Here is a 23958-nt window from a genome sequence, read left to right as displayed (position 1 = left end):
GTCACTGTGAGCTGACAGTAGTTTTTAGTCATCTCCACAAAGCTACTTCCACTTTGTTTACCAGTGGTTTTTGTTTGTTTGTTTGTTTTTTAAATGATGTGTATGTATGTGTAGGAATGTGCAGGTACCCATGGAAGCCAACAGGATCAGATCCCCTGGAAGCTGGAGTTAACTGGCTGTTTTGAACTGCCCACTGTAGTGTTGGAACCTGAACTTGGGTCCCCAGGGAGAGCATTAGGGGCTCTTAACCACTGAGCCATCTCTCCAGCCTTTTCCAATAGTTCTTGCTATCTTATTCTTCAGAGGCCATTGTTAACATGGTGTCTGTTTTTCAACAGAACTGACAGCAGTGAATGTCTACCCGGTGCCCAGTCTGCTCACTTCTTTGGAACTCTCCCGGTGAGTGTGTCCGTAGGGGTAGTGCTTGCCTGGGTGCTGGGGGACAACTATTGTGTAGCTAAAGAAAGGAACCTCTGGGAGAGGAAGGGGACTTAGATCTCTTCTGTCTGAATAAACAACTTGTTGCTTAATCTCACAGCCCTCACACTACGTGTGACCACTCTCTTTACCTTTGTGTCTAAATTTCTCACTAATTATTTGTATTTGTGAGCACTGTTTCCTTTCATGAACTCCGTTTCCTTACTTCCTATTTCCTTATCCTGGCAGCCAGCTCATTTTAGGCCTTCTCCAATTCACTTTTTCTCTTGACACTTACTCTCTTTACCTATCTCTACCCTTCTTTAAACATTTTTCAGATTGGCCAATACAGTCTCCTTTTAATGTCATGTTAGTTATTACTTCTGCTTCTTTGGTGTTCTCTTCTCCTGGTGGCCTTTCCGTGACTGCCCCTCAAGTTCTGACTTGGCATACTGCTCTGTTTCAGAAGCAGTCTCATGGATTCCAGTGATTTAGTCATCCCTAAGGGTTGGCATCAACCAGGTTTCTCGACTGACAGGCCCATGTGTCCCGTTCTTTACTAGCTAGCCTTGCTGTACAGATCCCCAGGTGCCTCAAACCTGTACAAAATTAAACTCAGCTCCCGCTGTAGCGGTCTGTCTGTTCACACTAGCACAGTCATATCCTTGGTCACCCAGGTGAGAAGCCTGAAAGTAAGTAGCTTTCATTCCTTATTCTCCTCTCCTTCCTATACCTAATCCTCTAAGTCATTGTCATTTTTTTTTTTTTTTGCCTCAGTACTTTCGGGATTCCTCCTTCTCCTTCAGCTGTATGACTACTCACTTAGGCTTCTATCAGTTCCTGCCTGGAACCCTGATTATTTTTCCTTTTACCACCAGAATCATCCTAACCGGGTTCCTACCAGTGATCTATTTAAAGTACATCATCTGTACACTGCCTGTAAACCCTTGAGGTAGCCCCTGTATATGTAGGACCAAGTAAGAACCTTCCTTCCAGACATGGTTTAGAGCTGTCCAACCTAACTTCCCTTCTGCTCTCCCATCACTGAATGCTCCAGCATTCCCAAACTGCTTGGCATTCCCATCATTCATCACACTCCTTCTTGTCTTATCTCTGTGATCTGACTCACTTTGGCATCCTTGCTTGGAGTATATTGGTCATGTAAGGTTGCAGCATACCAGTTCTTCAGGATCTAACCCAGATATTATGTTTCTTATCAAAGTTTCGTTGGCCAATTTCAGGCAGTGTTTCTTCACTAAGCTGTCAGCAATGTGTGTATCTCTCACTGCATTGTGCCACATAATTGACAGACACCTTGCAACCTAGAAAAGTTAGGTCAGGTCTGACAGAAGCCTTTTGATGAAGATCTGTATTAAATCTTTCAAGTTCGTTTCCAAAGTTTGTTTGAAACTTTGCCTTGAACCGGACGGTGGTGGTGCACAGCTTTAATCCCAGTACTCAGGAGGCACAGGCAGGTGGATCTCTGTGAGTTCAAGTCCAGCTTGGTCTACAAAGCAAGTTCCAGGATAGGCTTCAAAGCTACAGAGAAACCCTGTCTCAAAAAAACAAAAAACAAGAGAAAACAGAAAGAAAGAAAGAAAGAAAGAAAGAAAGAGAGAGAGAGAGAGAGAGAGAGAAAGAAAGAAAGAAAGAAAGAAAGAAAGAAAGAAAGAAAGAAAGAAAGGGAGAAAGAAACTTGGCCTTGCTACTGATTGCCCTTTGTGTCTATTTTCTCACTGTAATTCCTTCTATTTTTCTTAGAATTTGTTTCTCTTCTGTCCATCATTACCCATGAATTCCTGATCATCTTTGATGCCACTTCCTCCAAGTCTCTCCTCATCCTGCCTCACTATGTCCTGCTGCTTATGTTTAAAGCCTTCTTTGGGCATGTGTTATAACACAGTTGATACATATTGCTGTACATTTTTGAGTACTTGTCTCTCTCTACTCTTCTACTTTAACGGTGTTTTCTGAGTATTGACTTTATTTTTGGAAATATCCCAGAGAATTCCTTGGAAATAGTGTCCCTGCCCTAAGGTGACTTAATACACACATAGGAGTTTAGTGAAATGAATTCCATTTGTCTGTTATTTACATTTCCATAACTGTGACAAAATACCTGAAGTAAGCAATTTAAAAGAAGAAATGTTTATTTTTGGTTTGCAGCTTCAGATCCTTGGGCCCATGGTGAGGTGTGGTATGATGGCCTACCTCATGACAACTGAGAAGCAGAGAGGGAAAGGCCAGCTCTCCTTTGAGCTCTTCCCTCTTCCTTCCCTTCCTTGCTCCCTCCTCTTTTCTTCTTTCTCCTGTTTGTTTTTAAAAACAGTTTTCAATTTAACGCAGGATGGCCTTGAACTTATGCTTACCTCAGCCTCCCAAGTGCTAGGATTACAGTATGAAATAGCAAGTCCCACCAGTTAGTTAAAAAAAAGTTTTTATTTTATGTGTGTGAATGTTTTTCCTGCATGTATGTCTATATATCACCTGTGTGCCTGGTAATCTTGGAAGACAGAAGAGGGTATCAGATTCCATGGAACTGCAGTTACAGATGGTTGTGAGATATCATGTGGGTGCTGGGAATTGAACCCTGGTCCTCTAGAAGAGCAACCAGTGCTCTTAACCACTGAACCCTCTCTCCAGTCCCACCTACCAATTTATAATAGCACTACAGGCTACTAGAACAGTCTGCAATAACATGTCTTTAGAGGGAAAAATTTAGTATTCAAGCCGCAGTAACTTTTTACCTTACATGATGATTCTTATTCTTGACAGAAACCTGCTAGAGTGTGTCCCTGACTGGGCCTGTGAAGCAAAAAAGCTAGAAATACTAGATATGAGCTACAATCTTCTCACAGAGGTTCCCACGAGGTACATGTGTGCAAATGCTTATCTGATATATGTATTTCTCTCAGTTTGGGTTGCCTTTCATTTGTTGGTTATTATTGAGGGCCTGCTGAGTAGAAGGCAAATAATGTACTGTAAGGGTTATAGTGATGACTAGTGCATTGTCTTAGCCTATAAAAAACTTTGTAAAACTGTGTGACATACACACATATAGCTGCTAAACTTTTGAAAGTTTCTGGCATGGTTGGTGGTATGATAGTATGACTATAACTGCTTTATAGAGTGACTTATGAGATGGAAATTTCCTGAGAACCTCAGCTTTATGATCTTACCTTTGAACCTTTTTATATAGGTACTGCCAACCTCACCTTAGGAATGAGGAAACTGAGAATGGTTAGGTAAACTGTCTGCGGTAGCATTTCACCAGGGGTACTGGGGACTAGCATTTGAATATAGAAGTCTTACCCTGGAGGTTTGGTCTTTATCATGACACTTATAAATTGTTTTAGAAATTCAGAAGAACTTGAAATAATTAGACAGTGCTTTGTGGTAAGATGGTATTTGAATTGACCTTTACTAGATGGTGAGATTTGTCTAACTTGAGAAAGGAGAGAGTGGTGCTTGAGGGGTAGGGTGAGGGTATTGTAATATGTATTACAAAGTACTTCAGTGTAAAATGTATGCTTGTGGAGTCATTAAAATTAAACTAGAGACTTTGTAGCACAGTAGGTCTACACCACGCTTCTGGAGTACAACCTTCACATCTAGATGATATCATTTCAGTGAGATCTTAGCAGATCACTAACTCTTTGCCAAGTCACCAACTCTTTGGATTTCATGACTAAATGGCCATTTTATACACTTAACCATTTTATTGTAATGAAAATTTCATTATGGAATTATATTAATAAACATTAAGTTTATTAGTATTGATAAATGCTGTGTAGACTACATTTTTGTCTAGACTTAAGCAAAAATGTTTTTATTTTAGAAACTGCTGAGCCAGTGGTTCTCAGTCTTCCTAATGCTTTGACCCTTTAATCCTCGTTTTGTGGTAACCTCCAACCATAAAATGATTTTCATTGCTACCTCATAACCGTAATTTTGCTACTGTTATGAATTGTAATGTAAATACCTGCGTTTTCCAGTGGTTTCAGGTGACCCCTGTGAAAGGGTTGTTTGAGAACAGCTCGTTAGACTCTCTGTGCCACTTTCCTCAAGATCCCATGACTGGGTGGGTGCTGGATGATTTTTGTGATAGCTTTCTTGGCTCAGTCACTTGGTGGTGGTTGTATATTCTAAAAATAGGTTTCTGCTAGTTGACTGATTTTAATTAATTTTAAGTAAGCCCTTGTTTTCTTCTGTTGTTTCTCTCCAGAATACTGAGTAGTCTGAGTCTTCGGAAACTGATGGTGGGACACAACCACATCCGTGTCCTTCCGGCACTGGTGGAGCACATTCCGCTTGAGGCATTGGATGTCCAGCATAACACTCTCTCCAGGCTGCCAGACACTCTCTTCTCCAAGGCCTTAAAGTGAGCACCTCAGAGGAGCACAAGCTGCACCAACTTATCCTTGGAGTGACTTACTTCTGGTTTACTTGATACTCCGACTGTGGGCAGAGACTTAGTTGCAATTTTTCATGATAGAAAATATACCGAACTCTTGGAGTCCAGTGATAATATGAGCAAAGGGGTACAGACCATGATGGGGAAACCCACAGAAATAGCTGACTCCAGACTGACAGTTGGGGAACCTGCATAAGACCAAACTATGCCCCATGAACGTGGGTGACAGTTGGGGAGATTGGACTGTTTATGGGGCTGCTGGCAGGGGAACCAGTAATTATCCCTAGTTTATAGCCCATTCCCTATAGAGGGATATGTTGCTCATCTAGATACAGGGAGGAAGGCCTTGGTCTTGCCTCAAATGATGTGACAGACTTTGATGATTCCCCATGGGAGGCCTCACCCTCTCTGAGGAGTGAATGAGGGGTAAGGTGGAGTGGGCAGATAGTTGGGGGGAGTGGGAGGACAGGAGGGAGCAGGAACTGGGATTGGTATGTAATATAAGATTGTCTTGGTTTGGTTTTTAGAGGCAGGTTTCTCTGTGTAGCTTTGGAATCTTTCCTGGAACTTGCTCTTGTTTGAAACCAGGCTGGTCTCAAACTCACAGAGACCTGCCTGCCTCTGCCTCCCGAGTGCTGGGATTAAAGGCATGGGCCACCACTGTCCAGCAAGATTGTTTAAAAAAGAAAATAAAAAAAATGTAGTTTCATAGTAAAGTTGAAAGTTGAAGGAACTATCAAATACTTAATTACTTATGTGGTAAATCAATTCTAGCAGGTCTGGGCTTATCAGGCTTTCATTGTGTTCAGGGAGAAATAGCATTTAGAGGGAGCCTTTGATAAATTCCAGCTTTTGCACTGAGCAAGAAAGGACGTGCTACTAAAGTCAGTTTTATTCTAGCTTTGAGTTATATTTTCTTGATTTTTAGAACATTTATCACATGCTTTGAAAACCATGTATTTGAAGATAATTTCCTCCTACAGGGTATTATTTGCCATTTTGTTGTGAATTAGTACATAGATGATATGTCTTTCTGTTTTAAAACATATAGTCAGAGCCGGGCATTGGTGGCGCGCGCCTTTAATCCCAGCACTCGGGAGGCAGAGGCAGGCGGATCTCTGTGAGTTTGAGGCCAGCCTGGTCAGCAAGTTCCAGGATAGCCTCTAAAACAATACAGAGAAACCCTGTCTCGAAAAACCAAAACCAAAACCAAAAACAAAACAAAAAACCATATAGTCAGGTTTACTTAAATATCATCTTTGGAGAAAAAGTAGATATTTTGGGTTTGTTGTTGTTGGTGGTGGTTTTTGTGGTGCTAGGATTAAATTTGGAGTATACTTTGGAAATAATTGGATAAAACCCCAAGATTTTTATTATGATATCTATATTATATGTACAGAAGTATAATTACTTTGTGCAGATATCAAAGTATTATGGGATTAGCTAAATAAATAATGATTTGTTACAAAGAGATACAAGTTTTGAAGGTTATCTTTATACTTCAAACATATATTAAGGTGGTATTCAGTAGTGTCCTTGCAATGGATATAAGTGGTTTTTTCATGCAGCCTTTATAGAATGGTAGAAAAATAACCATGCCTATGTTCCTTCTTGCCATCTGTCCTTGAGTTGCATAGATGCAGAGAAAACTTCTTGGAGGAAATTATTCTTGACTTGGGAGCTTGATAGCAGCATTCCCTGTTGCAAGGGCATGATGTTTTGTACTTAAGAAGGTAACAGACTCAAAGGGAATGATGCTCTGTTTGTGTTCTGTCAGTCTCAGATACTTGAATGCATCTGCAAATAGTCTGGAGTCTTTGCCTTCTGCATGTGCTGGAGAGGAGAGTCTGAGTGTGCTACAGCTACTGTACCTGACCAACAACCTCCTGACAGACCAGTGCATACCCGTCTTGGTTGGTCACCCACACCTGCGAATCCTCCACCTCGCAAATAATCAGCTACAGACCTTTCCTGCAAGGTAAGTGAGTGCATTGTGATCATTTGACAGTAAAATAGGAATTCGGCATTACATCACAGCTGTCTGACCTGCTGGTGCTGCGACTTCACTAGCTTAGCAGGTAAATCTTGTCTTAATAATTTGTTCCTGGGTAAGTATGAATAGCCAAAGAAATCGTGGTTAAAATGTGTAATTTTTAGCTCTAATTATTTAATAATAATCTGAGAATATCCCACCCAGAAAAGTACAGGATTATGAAATAAAATGTCAGATCTCTTTCTTATCAACACTGTATTATAAACACGTTTTTAATAGTTTATTCTTTATGTGTATTTATAAAAACACCTCATATGTGCCACATACTGTATCACACTTAACTGCCTCTGACCTACAGTCAGATTGGGGAAATAGACAAGCACCTTGGCCAGTGGTTCTCAACCTTCCTAATGCTGTGGCCCTGTAAGACAGTTCCTCATGTTGTGCTGACCCCGAGCCATACAGTTATTTTCATTGTTATTTCATAACTGTAATTTTATTACTGTTATGAATCATAATGTAAATATTTTTAGAGATAGATAGAGGTTTGCCAGAGGGGTCACGGCCCACAGGCTGAGAACTTTTGGTTTAGGCAGTTGCCATGCAGTGTGACAAATGCAAGATATTAAAGATCTCAGTTAGGGGACTGGAAAGATGGCTTAGTGGTTAAGAGTGCTTGCTACTCTTTCAGAAAATTCATGTTCAATTCCCAGCACTCACATGGGGTGGCTAACAAATGCCTGTAACCTCAGCTCCAAGGGATTCAATACCCTCTTCTGGCTTCTAAGGGCACCTGCACACATGTGGCACATATCCACATAGACACATAAACAAAAATAAATTAAAAAATAGAAGTAAAAAGATACCATGTTGCTAGTTGTACTACACAGAGCTTCAGAGAATGGGAGTTAGGCCTGGAGAAGAGAGAGGAATAGTAGTTAGCAATCTGTACCTGTAAGATGACACGAGAAAGAGTTCCTTCAGTTAAAATTTAAACAGTGTCCATGGAGAAATAATTATTTTTCAAAACACATTTGGTTTTTAAGAAAATTGGGCGTGGTGATGTAGCTCTGTTTCTGGAATTCTTGCCTAGTAGGGTTAAGTCCCGAGTTCTACCCCCAGCACTGTATAAAATAGGTATGGTAGCACACACCCATAATCCCAGCATTCAGAAGATAGCAGCAGAAGGATCAGAAATTAAGGCTATTTTCAATTGCATACAGAAGCCAGCCAGGAATACACAAGATCCTGCTCCCCATATCCACACCCAAAATTCTGTTATTAAAAAGTATAGCATTTTGGGGGGCTACAGTGGTGGCTCAATGTTAACAACCCTGGCTGTTCTTTGAGAGAACCTGGGTTCAATTCCCAGAACCCACTGTCTGTAACTCCAGTTCCAGGGGATCTGACACCTTCACATAGACACACATGCAGGCAAAACACAAGTATATGTAAAATATAAATAAATCATTTAAAAATAATATTTTCTTCTTTGGTACATTAGTATATAAAGTAAGAGTTTCTTCATGACACCTTTATAAATGTGTCATTAAACTTTGTTATCATTCATTATCTTTCCCTGTTGTCCTCCAAAAATAATATGTATATATAAATATGTAGCCCTGCATATTCTGAACCTCACTATGTAGACCAGGCTGGCCTTAGCTCACACAGATTCACTTGCCTCTGCTTTCAGAGTGCTGGGATTAAAGGCATGGGTACTATGCCTGGCTTTAATGGTGTTTTATTCTTTAATACAATGTGTCTTTAGCACATTCATACATACTCCTGATTCCTTCCATGGCTACTTTCTCCACTTTCCCAGCTCTTCCCACCCATCTCTGTGGTTTCTTTCTTTTTTAATCCTTATCGAGTCCAGTTTGTAGTGCCCGCCTAGTCTTAGGGAGTGAGGCCTGCCCTGGTGTAACCCATCATAGGTCGGTCACATCTTGAAAGCAAACTGGTTCTCTCCTAGCAGCTCTCCAATGCCAGTAGCTTCTTAACTAGCAGTAGGATTTCCTGCTGCCTTCCCCTTTCAGTTCTAGGGTTTTGTTTAGTTTGAGCTTGCTCAAGTCTTCTACCTGATGTCATAGTTGCTATGAGATCATATGTTTTGTCTGGAAAACACTGTTTCATTGATGTTCCTACTAACTCTGGCTCCTACAATCTGTCTGCCCTTTTTTCTGCAAATATTTCCTCAAGCATTGGGAATAGGCAGGTGATAATGTATACCCCAATTAAGCCAGAGCATTCTACAGTTCATTATTCTAGGCCTGCTAACCATCTTGTAGAAGTTGATTTGTGCTTTCTACCATGTGGGTCCCAGGGATCAAATTCAGATAGTCAGGCTTGACAACAAGTGCCTTTATCCACTGATCTATCAGCCCTGGTTTTAAAGTCTGGGCAGGGCTGTATATTCACTAAACAGCTGATTTGGGACATGGGTGTTGTGCTTATATTCACCAGTTAGAAAGACCCTAAGCTGAGAGGAATAGAAAAGGAAGGTTGACCTTCGGGAAACATTCGGGATAAATTTTAAAACTAAGTTAGAAGACAGTTATTTAACTTTTAGTTTTAAAAGACATGTGTCACTATGGACTCCAAGTGGGATCAAACTCAAGATACTCATTTATAGGCATTTGTCACCACACCTGACTCTGTGAATTTGAAATTCTGTTTCATACTTCTAAATGAATATAGCATTATGTCAAAGAACATTTACTATGTGATTTGTTTATAGTAGTTGGATTAAAAATTGGGGGGGAGTTGGTGAGATGGTCTAGTTGTGAAATGCTTGCTGTCCAAACTTGTCCTAAGCTCAGATTCCTAGGACCACATGAAAAGCTAGCAGTGGCAGCACACACGTGTAACCCCAGTCCTGGGGAAGTAGAGACAGGAGGATCTCTGGGTCTTGCAGAACAGCTTGTCCAGTCAGATCAGTGAGGTTCAGGCTTAGTGGAGACCCTGTCTCAAAATAAACAAGCAGACAACCCCCAAACAAAAAGATCCAATGTCGATTCCTGGTTTTCTGTTTGTGTACACATCTGCACATCTACATAAAGTTGTTCACACACACAGATATTCTATTTGTCTTTATTTTCCAGTTTTTGAGTGTAAATGTATTATCATAATACAAAAGACAATATTTTTCTAAGCTTACTTATTCAAAGTACCAGTTTTCTTTTGTGTGTGTGTGTGTGTGTGTGTGTGTGTGTGTGTGTGTGTGTGTGTGTGTGTGTGTGTGTGTAGGTGTGTATGTTGTGGGGAGGTGTATTTGAGAAGTATGAATTTTCTAGTAGTAGAAATTGTGGTCTACTAAAAGGGTAAGGTAGAAAGGTCATATAAAGTATTCATTGGAGGGACTGGAGATATGCTTAGTAGTTGAGAGCAGAGGGGTGGGGTTTGGTTTCTAACATGTGCATGGGGTGCACAACTGTTGCCATCGACAGCTCCAGTTCCAGGAGACCGGATGCCCTCTTCTGGCCTCCCTAGGTACCTGGCACCCATGTAATGCACATGCAAGCAAACAAATACTTTTTAAGAAAAAAAAATTAAAACCCATTTTGAGAAATCTGGTAGCAAGGTTAGTGAAATTACAATAGTGATTCTTTCAGATTGCTAGTGTTAGAGTTGTATTCCAAGTTTTCTTCACATTTATTGGTTCCATAGAAATCAGAGGAATTTGTTAATGGATATGTCAGGCTTAAGATATTTTGCTTGACATGTAAAAAGCTTTGCTCATTATCAGAGTGCTGTAAATAGTTGTCTTGTCCCAAGCAGGGTGCTGTGTGTGCAAGAGCTTGGTGGTTAGTGATGGGGAGTTGCACCACTTGGTACCCATAGAAGTCTAAAACTGAAAGCAATCTTAATTTGCCTTCTTCATACCCAGGATTTTGTATCCTAGTTAGTGCTGCAGTAAGAACTGGCACTACTTTCTCAACAATAGGCCATACTTTTTCAGGCACTCCCTGTAAGTCAGACAGAATGTGCATGTCCACATCTATAAGGAAAACAAGGGCAGTGTGAGTTTTGAAACACTGAGGGGCTAATAAGAGATCATGCTGACAAAGATTAGGCTTGGCACGATGGTGAACCATGACTTGGTTGATGTCTGTTTCTTTTCTCAAGCTTTTCTGTAGTGAACCAAGTTCTCTTTACTCTCAGGCTACTATACAATAGAACTGATTGACAACTGCTTTTTTCTGATGCAGCCCGGTGTTTTGAAGGGTTTTTTTTTTTCCTCAGCAAACTAAATAAATTGGAGCAATTGGAAGAACTGAACCTAAGTGGGAACAAGCTTAAAGCCATTCCCACAACCATAGCGAACTGCAAAAGGCTGCATACCCTTGTCGCACATGCCAACAACATCAGCATTTTCCCAGAAATACTGCAACTGCCTCAGATCCAGGTACGTGCACGAGCTAGCCTGACAACCTCACTGGAGAGTGGCAGGGTGGGAGCGAGTGCCTTCCTTGAAAGAAGTAGGAGTATGAATGAGACTGCTTCCCTCTCAAGACTTTCTCTCAAGCCAATTTCCCTTCTATACAGTAAGATTCATTGAGAGACCAAACTGTGTAACTGCTTTGGTAGTGATAGCCCACAATTGGGTACAGTTCTCTGCTTTATTAGACTCCCCATCAAATAGCCAAGCCAAAGCCCCAATCCTATATTAGGTTCCTTCCTACACTTTCTTCCGTGTACACCCAAGGCTTCCATGATGAGCATTCTCTACTGCTGCAAGGAGAATCAGCCAACTCTAACCACAGGTGTGCCCTAGAGGTCTTTGGCAGGAGAATATTGACAAAACTACTACATGAACAACATGACCAGACAACAGCTATATAGCTTTTGATAGCTTTGCAAACTAGTACATGCTGCCCATAAATATAACTAAGGCTCCCCTTTTCTTCATACATAAGGAGCAGGTATTTTCTTTTCATGTTCTCAGTTTAAAATCTGAGTATACTTAATTCATTCCTGGAAAGAAATTAATTTGCATTTGAGGCTATAGGAGAAGACTGAGTATTTAGGAGTAGAGATTGTAATATAATGTATTCTCTTTTCATTTCTATATTCCTTCTCAGTTTGTAGACCTGAGTTGCAATGACTTGACAGAAATACTAATTCCAGAGGCTCTGCCTGCTACTTTACAAGACCTTGATCTGACAGGAAATACAAATTTGGTTCTGGAACACAAGACTTTGGACATGTTTAGGTAGGAAAAAAAAATCTGAAATCAAATCCATATGTTTCAGCCGTCAGTGGATTCATTTTGGATTGTGGAAACCTCAGTTAATTAAATGGATAGAGTGGATTAGGCCAGAACACTCCTGGTTGTTCTCTTTGATTCATTTCTACTAAGCTACACACTATGACGTACATATGTCTGGTGGCACAGGTCACATTATAACATCTTAGCGACAATACATATGTATTGTTTTAAGTCTCTTGCTGGGTGGCGGTGGTGCACACCTTTAATCCCAGCACTTGGGAGGCAGAGGTAGGTGGATCTCTGTGAGTTTGAGGCCAGCCTATAGCTCGAGTTCCAGGACAGCGTCTAAAGCTACAGAGAGAAACTCTGACTCGAAAAACCAAATTAAAAAAAAAAAGGATCTCTTGATGTTGCTTAAAGTAAGTAGACACATGGTAGACATGGTAGATGTTTGTGATGTGTTAGTTGAAACTGTCTTCAGCTTCTGTTTCCCCACCACTTTACATCGAAGCCACAGATTCATCACCCACTTTTATTCAGTCTCTCTGGAAATGTGTCTTAGTCTGTCAAAAGATTATTTTCTGAAAACATTATTGTTTTGATAGTTTTTATAAAATGCAGAAGAGAATATGGTTTAATCTTCCCTTCTTTACCTCCTACAGCCATATCACAACCCTGAAAATTGACCAGAAGCCTTTGCCAACCACAGATTCTACAGTCACATCAACCTTCTGGAGCCATGGACTGGCTGAGATGGCAGGACAGAGAAATAAGTGAGTATATTGACCCTGAGACTGGAGAGACAAAAGGCTGTTGATGACATCTTAGGCCTGCCCTGGTGCTCACAGCCAGACCCAAGTCTCGGAACTTTAGCATGAGATAAGATCCTTCTAAAACCATGATAAAGAAAGAGAAGAAAAGAGACATGTGGTTCACAAAGTGCTAAACACCTTTTAAGGTTTTTGGATGGGATTTTTCCTTCCTATGAGTGAAATTTATTGCAAGGCCCAACCATAAAAGTAAACCATTTCCCGTTGCCCCTATCTGAGATGACCCTCTGCTCTTGTACACAGACTTTCCCCACAATGGTCTAGCCAAAGCCCACATCCTATACTAAGTTCTGTTCTTGTACCTTCTGCCTATACACCCAGGGTTCTATGGTGAGCCTTCTTCCTGGGAGCAAGGAGTGTAGCCCCAGCTTCATTGGCAGGTGTGCTCTGGTGCTCTTTGGCTGAAGGGCATTGACACAATTAGTTCTTTTTTGTTGTTGTAATTTTGTCTTGTTTTTCAAGACAGAGTTTCTTTGTGTAGCTCTGGATGTCCTGGAACTCACTCTGTAGACCAGGTTGGCCTTGAACTCAGATTTGCCGGCCTCTGCTTCCTGAGTGCTGGGATTAAAGGCGTATGCCTGGCTGCAAAACGAGTTCTTAATCACCATGACCAGCCTGTGAATATGACTGAATCCCTTTTCCTTAGGATGCTGTCTCTGTCAGCTGCTGCCTGACTATCTATCTAGTAACCTGCTCCTTCTAGATGTAGACTTACCACAGTGCTTCTCCGTTTTCAGTTAATACTTTCTAAAGAACATTTCCTGAAGAAGTGATTGTGCTTCTCATTTTGTTCCAGGCTCTGTGTATCTGCTCTGGCTATGGATAACTTTGCAGAGGGGGTAGGAGCTGTGTATGGCATGTTTGATGGGGACCGGAATGAGGAGCTCCCTCGTCTGCTGCAGTGTACCATGGCAGATGTGCTTTTGGAAGAAGTACAGCACTCAACAAATGACACAGTTTTCATGGCCAATACCTTCTTGGTATCTCACAGGTAAGCAGGTGGGTTGAATAGTCCCTAATCCCACTTTCCTTCTAGAAGTAAATCTCAGAAGTTGAAGGCCATTGCTTATAGATGCATGATCAAAGAGAGATGCTGCACCACACTCTCTTGGTATCAGCAGAGTGTGGTGGTCATTGCCTCTTCAAAGTGGAGTCATCTGCCCACTTTTGCCAAGGATCTGGGAATGCCAGCACATGTATGCTAAAGGCTATGTGTGTGATCATTCAGGGGAAGCAGGCTGGATGTTTTCCTAAGATTCTCTAGAGTTAGCTGATGACCTACAGAAAGCCAACAGGCACTCTCTAGGTTAGGTTATTGTGTTAAAATACTTATTTCTGGAATTTATCTACCTCCTCTTTCTCATTAATACCCAAGCCACTTAAAAGCAAAATCTCACTTCCCAAGTCTGGAAAATCTCTCAGTAGCAGAGTGCCTTGCACGTCAGGTGGATGGCCAGGATACAGAGTGCTGAGACTGTAAATTTGGATAGTTAAGACCAGAGCAGCCTGGAGCTGGGGCTGGTTGTGTTTCATTTTAAAAGGCAGGGTGTTGGGGAAAGAGTCAGTTTTTCAGTAGTGTTGAGCTAGTGACTTGACAAAAAAAGTTTGGAAAAGGGAACTTTAAAGATCGAACCTGCCAAGGACCAAGTACTATACCACATAGTTTTTATTCTTATTTTTCAAAACAAGCCAAATAGGTGCGGATTTTATCAGTTTGATTTCTTAGAGAAAGAACTTTGGGATTTTATAGTCAACAAATATGCCAAGGAAATTCGAAACCAGATTGTTCTGGTGGTGTCTATTGTGTATCAGCATTGTCTCCAGGGTAAAGACACATAGGTATATGTGTGTGTGTCTCTGTGTGTGTATGTCTGTGTCTGTGTGTCTCTGTGTGTGTATGTCTGTATGTCTGTGTGTATGTGTCTGTGTGTCTCTGTGTGTATGTCTGTCTGTATGTCTCTGTGTGTGTATGTCTGTATGTCTGTGTGTATGTGTCTGTGTGTCTGTGTGTCTCTGTGTGCATGTATGTGTCTGTGTGTCTGTCTGTATGTCTGTGTGTCTCTGTGTGTGTATGTCTGTGTGTCTGTGTGTCTCTCTGTGTGTATGTCTGTGTCTGTGTGTCTCTGTGTGTGCATGTCCGTGTTTCTGTGTCTCTGTGTATAGGTGTCTGTGTGTGTGTATGTCTGTGTGTCTGTGTCTGTGTGTCTCTGTGTGTGGTAGTCTGTGTGTCTGTCTGTGTCTCTGTGTGTGTATGTAGGAAGTACAAACTGAGTCATGGCCTCTCTCTCAAGGAACTTACAACCTGAGTGCTTTTCAGAGTGTTTTTGCTGGACCAGCATTCTCAGCATTCTCACTAGAAACTTGTTAGGCATGCAGAGCCAGCCCTCTTGCCCCAATCAGAAGCTCTGGGGTTGGTGCCAGGCCCAACATTCTGTTCTAACGGTGACCAGGCCTTCCACGTGCATCCGATGTACTGAAGTCTGAAAGCTCCTGAATGGGGAGGTTCAGATCAGACAGAAACTGTGGGGAAAGATGCCCCCTCTTGTGCCCTATGAGACCCCCATCAGCTGAGAGTGCTAAGCTAGGTTCTTTACCACCACTTCCACCCATAGCAAGAGTCTGCCTGGATAGATGAGGGTGAGGGATTTGCCGTGGGTGTAAAAGACTACTACCTCTTTTCTCTAAAACTAGCTGTCATGTCTTCATTTCTTTTCTTTTTCCTCCCCACAGGAAATTAGGAATGGCTGGCCAGAAGCTGGGCTCCTCTGCCCTCCTGTGCTACATTCGACCTGATACTACTGACCCAACAAGTAGTTTTAGCTTGACTGTAGCCAATGTTGGCACATGCCAAGCAGTCCTGTGCCGAGGTGGGAAGCCAGTATCCCTTTCTAAAATCTTCAGCCTGGAGCAGGACCCAGAGGAGGCACAGAGGGTGAAGGATCAGAAAGCCATCATAACAGAGGTACATCTTGCTCTCTGCCAGTCACGTCTCCTCCCCAACTCCAGTGAAAGCTGTTTGAATAGAGACAGAGAGGGTCCATTTTCTTCCTCTCATGACTTGTAAATTGTGTTCATCCTCTGATAAAGGTTCAGTTCAAATGGCTTCAGTATTAAAGTGGTGCCTTGAACCCCAGAACCTGGGAAGGGAGAGAGAGATAGGTGGATCTCTGAGTTCAAGGCCAGCCTGCTCTACATAGGGAGGTCTGGACAGCAAGGACTATATGGTGAGACCATGTCTCAGAATAAAATGAAGCAAAATCCGCTGAGCAGTTAGTGACTAGCAAAAAGCAAAAGTGAAAAGTTGTAGTTAGTGATTGAGTGAGCGGCTGGCAAGTAAATGCGAAGGTTGTGGTCACATTAGTGAGGCCCCAGCCCATCAGGTTTTGGTATTCCTGGCGGGAAAACCTGAGTTTCAGTATTGTTCCTGTGCTTACTGCACACAGTTCACTGCACTCCTGTTGTTTTCCTTATGATGGAGTATCAAGCAGCTATTGTGTAGTTTTTCTCCTAGAAATTAGCATAACCTAGCTGGGTGGTGCTGGTGCATGCCTTTAGTCCCAGCGCTCAGGAAACAGGCAGGCAAATCTCTTTGAGTTCGAGGCCAGCCTGGTATACAAAGCTACACAGAGAAGCCCTATCTCAAAAAAAAAGGAAAGAAAAAAATTAGCATAGCCTTCTGAAATTAGTAGTTATATATGAACATTGTTTACTGAAAAGAGGGTTCATGTCTTATGCCCATTTTAAATTTTAAATAGGATTGGTATTTTGCTTGTGGTTGAGTTTTAAGAGATTTTTCTTTTTTTAGTTTTTCAAGACAGGGTTTCTCTCTGTATCCTTGGCTGTCCTAGAACTCAGTCTGTAATCTAGGCTGGCCTTTAGCTTTTAGAGATCCGCCTGCCTCCCTAGTGGTGGGATTAAAGGTATGTGTCAAGAAATTTCTTTGTATATTTTTGGAAAGAAGTCTTTTATTAGGTGTGCTCAATAAATATTTTTTCAGTCTGTGGCTTTTCTTTCCATTCTCATAGCAGTGCCTTTAGCAAGTGGTTCTCAACCTGTGAACTGTGACCCCTTTGGTCACAGGGGTTGCCTAAGACCATCAGAAAACACAGATATTCATATTATGATTGATAACAATAGCAAAATTACGGTCATAAAGTAGCAATGAAAATAATTTTATGATTGGGACTTATCACATGAGCAACTATCTATTTTTTTTTCAAGACAGGGTTTCTCTGTGGCTTTGGAGGCTGTCCTGGAACTAGCTCTTATAGACTAGGCTGGTCACGAATTCACAGAGATCCACTGCCTCTGCCTCCCGATTGCTGGGATTAAAGGCATGTGCCACCACTGTCCAGCTTGGGCAACTATGTTAAAGGGCCATGGTTTTTAGGTTTTTTTTTTAATTTGTTTATTATTCTGTGTGTATGCATGATGTGAATTGAAAGAGGGCACACGACCACAGCTCACATGTGGAGGACAGAGAACTGCTTCCTGGGGTCAGCTCTTTTCTTTTACCTTATGTGGGTTCCAGTGTCCAGGCTTGCACAGCAAGTACCTTTACGTGATGAGCTGTCTTTCTCGCATTTGAGAGGTTTTAATGACTGAAATTCTGCTGGTTTTTATTTAATGGTGTGAAATCTAAAATTGCACTGAAAAACCCGAAGTTATTCATGTTTTTGTTTGTTTTATCTTCTAAAAGCTTTGTAGCTTTGAGTGTTACATTTGGATTTGTGGTTTATTTTGAATTAATCTTCAGAAAGCATTAACTTTTTTGTTTTGCTTTGTAATTAATTTTTTTGAGTCTTTAAAAATATGTGTAGTTAATTTGAGAATTTCATACATGAGTATTATATATTTCCACCCCTTTTTCTCCCTCTCCAACTCTTCCTGTGTTTCCTCCACTCCCTCTCAAATTCATGACCTCTTCTTCAGTCACTGTTTCACACACACTCACACACACACATGCACACACTCACACATGTGCACACTCACACACATACACACATACACTCTTACATACATACCCATGCACACACTTACACACACACACACACACATACACACACACACACTCACTCACACAGCCCAGGTTCATTTGATGTTGCTCATATGTGCATGTGTGTGTTTAAGGCTGACCACCTAGGTTTAGATAACCTATCTGGGAACCTAAACCTGAAGAAGACTCCATCTCCTTCTTTCAATGGCCATCAGTTGCCTGTAGTGCTTCGTCTAGTGGTAGGGCCTAGTGAGATTTTCCCCATACATGTTGGTATGCCACTTGGTATTGTCGTTGTGCAGGTCTTGTTTAAGTAACTATGTTTTTGAGATTGCATGAATTCATCATTCTTGTCATGTATAGAAGACATTATTTTCCAGCAGATGTCATGATCTTCTGGCTCTTCTATCTATCTATCTATCTATCTATCTATCTATCTATCTATCTATCTATCTTGGTGATGTTAGAGATTGTGTCTACTTTTCATGGAGAGGTATCAATATGAAAGTGTCAAGTATATGGCCATTTCCATTTGGACTAGGGCAATTCCTTTTCCTCTTGGTTTAGACTCAACCAGACACTTGTTGAATCCATTCATTCTGGTTACAGTCTCAATGGAGAGGTTGAGATTCAGACTCATTCAATAACCTTGGGACTTGTCTAAGGCTTCAGCAGCTAAGCCTCTCTTATCCATTTGAAATTGTCTAGTTCCATTGTACCTTTAATGTGCCATCTGAGTTTGGGCTTCAGAAAACACCAGTGAGGGGAAGTGGTACAGGCTGTGTTCATGGTTTCTCAGACACATCTCTCTATTTAAGGATTTGCTGAGGTTATCCTGTCCTTCCTGTTAAAACAAGTTTCTTTTGAGGTAATACTGCCTGTTTGTCACGTAGTTTTAATTGATTTAACTTTAATTCTCTCAACTCTGTGCTATAATAATTGGATGGTTATGTTGTTTTAAATTTCTATACATTTAGCTTATGAGTCCACTTGTTCTACTCCTAGAACAAATAATGTAACATTTTTTACTGTACATTCCTGTGATGGTTTGAATAAACATGGCCCCATGATTCATATATTTGAATGCTTAGTCACTATTTGAGAAGGATTAGGAGTTGTGGCTTTATTGGAGTAAGCGTGGCCTTGGTGGAGGTAGTGAGTCATTGGGGGAGGACTTTGAGGTTTTCAAAAAGCCCATGTCAGGCCCCCTCCTCTCCCTAAACATTGTGGTTTAGAAAAACCAAGTTGCATATCACTTTTTGCTCAGGATTTGTGTTTTTCTCACCACTAGGACAACAAGGTGAATGGGGTAACCTGCTGTACCCGGATGCTGGGATGTACATACCTCTACCCGTGGATTCTTCCCAAGCCCCACATATCTTCTACTCCTCTTACCATTCAAGATGAATTGCTGATTTTGGGGAACAAAGCACTGTGGGAACACTTGTCGTATTTAGAGGCTGTCAATGCAGTGCGTCATGTGCAAGATCCATTAGCTGCTGCTAAGAAGCTGTGCACATTAGCACAGAGCTACGGTTGTCAGGACAACGTGGGGGCAATGGTGGTTTATTTGAACATTGGTGAGGAAGGCTGCACCTGTGAAATGAATGGGCTCACCCTTCCAGGCCCCGTGGGATTTGCTTCAACTGCCGCCATCAAGGATGCCCCCAAGCCAACCACTCCCTCCTCTAGTAGTGGGATTGCCTCAGAGTTCAGCAGCGAGATGTCCACCTCAGAGGTGAGCAGCGAAGTGGGCTCCACGGCTTCTGATGAGCATAACACTGTGGGCCTGGAGGCTGGCTTGCTTCTAAGGCCAGAGAGGCGCTGTAGCCTGCACCCAGTACCCACTGCAGGAGTCTTCCAGCGCCAGCCTTCTTGTGCTACTTTTTCCAGCAATCAGTCTGACAATGGACTGGACAGTGACGATGAGCAGCCTGTTGAAGGGGTCATAACCAACGGCAGCAGGGTAGAGGTCGAGGTAGACATCCACTGCTGCCGAGGAAGAGACCTGGAGAATTCCCCGACACTCCCAAAGAATTCTTCCACCCTGTGTCCAGAGGAACATGCTAGAGGGTTATTTTTTGGGATCCGAAGACAGAACAGTGTGAACAGTGGTATACTTCTGCCGATGAACAAAGACAAGACAGAGTTACAGAAGTCTCCCTCCACTTCCTGTCTGTATGGAAAGAAACTCTCCAATGGCTCCATCGTGCCCCTAGAAGACAGCCTGAACCTCATTGAGGTGGCTACGGAAGCACCCAAAAGGAAAACTGGCTATTTTGCTGCCCCCACCCAGCTGGAGCCAGAGGATCAGTTTGTTGTGCCTCGTGACCTGGAGGAAGAGGTGAGGGAGCAGATGAAGCAGCACCAGGGAAGCAGGCCTGAGCCCGAGCCCCGTGAAGAGGACCGGACGGAGCTGCCCGAGGAGTTTGACACAGCGCTGTGACACTGCCCCGGGGGCACAGCATGAGGGAGGGCTGTGTGGTACTGGGGAAGGGACCTTCAGGAGTTGCTTTGCCTCAGTGTTTCAAACCATAGATGTGTGGAGTAGAATTTGGAGCCAAAAAGTTGAACGCTATCAGGGTCTGGTTCTGGATGAGCTAGTACCACCATCAGTGTTAAGCTTCACATGGGACCTTCATTGGATTCCCAACATTGCTGGGAGACCGCAGATGTTACTCTGTGTCAGTCCTGCCACCTGCCATTAACCCTTTCTCTCCTAGGATCATTTGAGAATTCGCCTGCCTGGGCAGGAAAGGGATTCCTGTGGAGGAAGTAACTGAAGGTTGATTCCCTTTACTAATTGCTGCTGATGGATCTCTGTGACAGAGAAATCACCTTATGTCTCAGACTAACTAGTGGGGTGTGATGTGACTAGTCACATGGCTTTTCATTCTCTACGAGAATACAGCCTATCAAAATGATGTCTATTGGAGATACAGAACCAATCAAGCAGGTAATTTATGTATGTAATGTTATGTAACGAGAGCACTTTCATTGACTGTGAATCTTTTTTTTTTAATCTGCACTCGAGCCAATCTTCTTAGAGGCAGCCCAGCTCCTTTGTCCATAGGTAGAGGTAACTGAGGGTTGGAGCCTCCTTTGAGGGTACTTGCAGGGGTCCTGGAAATTGATCTGATAAATGTCAGACTATGAACTGAGAAACTCGGGGTGGGAGGACATGGGGAAGGAGTGAGAACTACGACTCCTTCCCCCAAATCAAAAAGAGACTGGGCCCTGGATAAGCTGACCCCTGCCAGGACTAGGATCACAGGGCAAGCTGCTTGTGGATCGGCCTCCTTTCCTACATGTGAGAGCTGGCAGAGCTCTTGACAGGTAGCCTGACACCTTGAGTGACAGCAGGTGGGTCTGCAGCAGGAGACCAGCAGGAACAGGGCAGACAGAGTGCACAGGTTAGGCTTGCTCCTCTCACAAGAGCAGGATGTTTTTCCAGAATGGTGGTAGTAAGTTGAACACTCATTCACCCTGTAGTGTTTGACACTGTGCCCTTCTGAATGCTGCTGATTCTGCTGACATGGGGTTCAGAGCACTGGGCTCAACACCAGGGTAAGAAAGACTGTTCAACTGAGAAATTGCCAAGCATACAGAAAACCTGTAATTTTTTCATATTCCATATAATCATAGAAAATTACAGCTTCTTGTATATTTCTGTTGCTTTTTCCACTAGGTTTACATAAAAATTAATTCCTATTTATTGATACAAGTTTTGGCATTGCTTGATTTTTTTTTTTTACTCAGTGGAAAATGAGCTGTGAAGTTTTAGAATATTACGTAACTAAAAAGTAGATTGGAACAATTTTTAATTTACTTTATCAGAAGCAAATTGTTAAATATAAGATTAGGAGCATGAATTTTTCCTTTATGTTTGGAGAGGAAGTTTTGTTCCAAGTAATACTAAAGAACAGATGATCTTTCACAGATATCCTGTCCTCAGAGACCCTGTGCTCATATGTCCATCAGAGGGTTATGCTGGGCGGGGCGGGGTGCTATATCACTCCACTTGCTACCTAATGTTTAGCCCTCAAAAATTTGAGCTTGAGTCCCAAAGTCATCAGGAACACTTAACTTCCTTCTGTCAAACTACTGTCAGTTACTGGAAAATGTTAGAACTCAGGTCTTTGATTTGAGGTGGGACACAGTAGCTTATACAGAGTTTAGGTGTGTTAGAGAGATGAGAAACTGTGTTGTCACCTTATTTTTGTATGAAGAAAATGAAAAAAAGAAAGAAAATGAGAATAAAGAGAAAACACAAGGTGTGGATGACGTAAGGCAGCCTCCGCAGACCCTTTGAGCTGTAGAACAGTGGTGAAGTTGAGAAATCAGTTATTTGAAAAATAGCACTTCAGTAGCATAGTCTTAGAAGAAATTGTCTTTCTGTGTGAACTGTTTTCTTGTCTTCTATTTGTTTACCACCCCATTCACTAAAATCACCTCAAAACCCAGCTCTGAAATGACCTTGACAGAAGTAAACATCCTTGCTTTTGTGTTAGTGGAACTCTGTGGCTCCAGCATCCTTTGTGGTGGAGTTTTCAGGATTCCTTAGGCTGTGTTGAGAAACCTCAGTGTAGGCCAAACCAAAACCGATGGTTCTGTTTTTGTAATTGCCTTTCTTTCATGTCCTATCACTGCTCTGTATTAAAAACAGAGGGTTAAAAGGCCATAGTCCATTCCCCAAAACATAATACACCCCTCCTGTGACAGTGAGGTGATCGGCTGATGTTGTCTGGATAGGCTGTCAGATGAATAGATCCCTTCCCTTCCTTTACCCGGAGGATGTGTTCTCCAGGTGGCCAGAGGACCAGTTACCTCTTACACAGAGTGCCCACTCTCTGTAGGATTCTTGAGTCTCTGTCTGCATCTACCATTTAATTAATTTAAGAGAATTTCTGAGGCCGGGTGTGGTGGGACAGTGGCATGCAATTGCAAATCCTCACTTGGGAGGTGGAAGCAGGAGGATCAGGAATTCAGGGTTATCCTTGGCTACAGAGAGTTCATATCCAGTCTGGTATGCATTAGTCCTTTCCTCAAAACAAAACAAACAGGGTTTCTGAAGGAAGAACATACCAGGCTGTAGGTGCAGTTCAGGAGGCTCACTGGCAAAGAAAAATGTCTGTGCCCTCCAGCCAAGGTGTTTATTTAACCCAGTGGACAGACAACTGAAAATTCCAGTGTTGATAGGAAATGAAGTTCTGGTGCCGCTCTGGAATCCAGTCGTTGAGCAGACCACTCCTGACACAAGCGAGGCTTGATTACACTACTGTGGCGCATACACGTGCAATAATCAGTGAACTCGTTTCCCTGGTGTACAGAAAAGTCACCTGAGCAGCTGGTAATCTCTGGGTGCTATTACAGTGTGTGTGATGAGTGCTGTTTTCCAGGCCATCAGATTGGGCTGATCCTCTGAATATCCAACAGTGCTCTTCTTTCTGTGTAGACCTTCAGCAAAAGCAGGTACTTGGAAATCACAATCTCACCTTCTCTATCTATTCAATAATTATTAATGAAGAGACCTCCATAAGGGAGCACTTGGCTGTTACCAATAAATGTACCAATTATTAAAGAATCCGTCTCCAAGCCATCTGGTGATGTCTGCAGCATCACTCTAGAACTGTCTTGTGTCACTTTTTACTTCCCTCTGGGTGGAGGCTTTCAGACTCCCCAAGGCAGGTTAATCTTTCTCTCCGGGCAGTGACTTTGCCCTGTGGTTGGGCAAGCACTCTCTAGACTGAGAGAATCAGCTACGTACATCTGCTCTGTACCGTCATTTGGTGATCAGCCAATCAGCATTAGCTCCTTGTATCTAAATCTCATGCACCTCTCCCAGATGCTGTAGGGTTTTCTCTCACTGTTGCCGGTGGATGTCATCCAAACAGTGGGCTCATATCTTTGGTTTTTGTGCAATCATTGTTGTATTGTAGTCCTAAGACTCATTATAGTGTATTTTTGATATTTTTGAAATGTGTTAAATTTTTTAATTCAATAATATGAGCCAGAGCATGTTGCAGCAAATCTATTGTTTGTAAAAAATAATAACAATAAATAAAATAAAATGGGATATCTTTTCCATGCCTTTGC

The 23958-nt window shown here is 42.2% G+C and overlaps 1 protein-coding gene across 1 annotated transcript in view; it reads left to right on the top strand.

Annotated features, from left to right (window-relative positions):
• Window positions 1–23938, top strand: part of Phlpp2 (PH domain and leucine rich repeat protein phosphatase 2) — a 67617-nt gene extending 43679 nt beyond the window's left edge. Inside the window, exons 10-19 of the mRNA XM_005073033.4 lie at window positions 339–399; window positions 3193–3288; window positions 4643–4798; window positions 6609–6809; window positions 11070–11232; window positions 11909–12039; window positions 12699–12809; window positions 13663–13857; window positions 15597–15828; window positions 19154–23938. Of these exons, the coding sequence (XP_005073090.1) occupies window positions 339–399; window positions 3193–3288; window positions 4643–4798; window positions 6609–6809; window positions 11070–11232; window positions 11909–12039; window positions 12699–12809; window positions 13663–13857; window positions 15597–15828; window positions 19154–20308 (2501 nt within the window). The 3' untranslated portion in view covers window positions 20309–23938. The remainder of the gene's footprint in view (window positions 1–338; window positions 400–3192; window positions 3289–4642; window positions 4799–6608; window positions 6810–11069; window positions 11233–11908; window positions 12040–12698; window positions 12810–13662; window positions 13858–15596; window positions 15829–19153) is intronic.
• Window positions 23939–23958: the final 20 nt, after the last annotated feature.

This window comes from Mesocricetus auratus, unplaced genomic scaffold (assembly GCF_017639785.1).
Source record: "Mesocricetus auratus isolate SY011 unplaced genomic scaffold, BCM_Maur_2.0 Super-Scaffold_6723, whole genome shotgun sequence".
Taxonomy (NCBI): Eukaryota; Metazoa; Chordata; class Mammalia; order Rodentia; family Cricetidae; genus Mesocricetus; species Mesocricetus auratus.
Note: the sequence above shows the minus strand (reverse complement) of the source record. Positions and strands in the feature narration are given on the sequence as shown.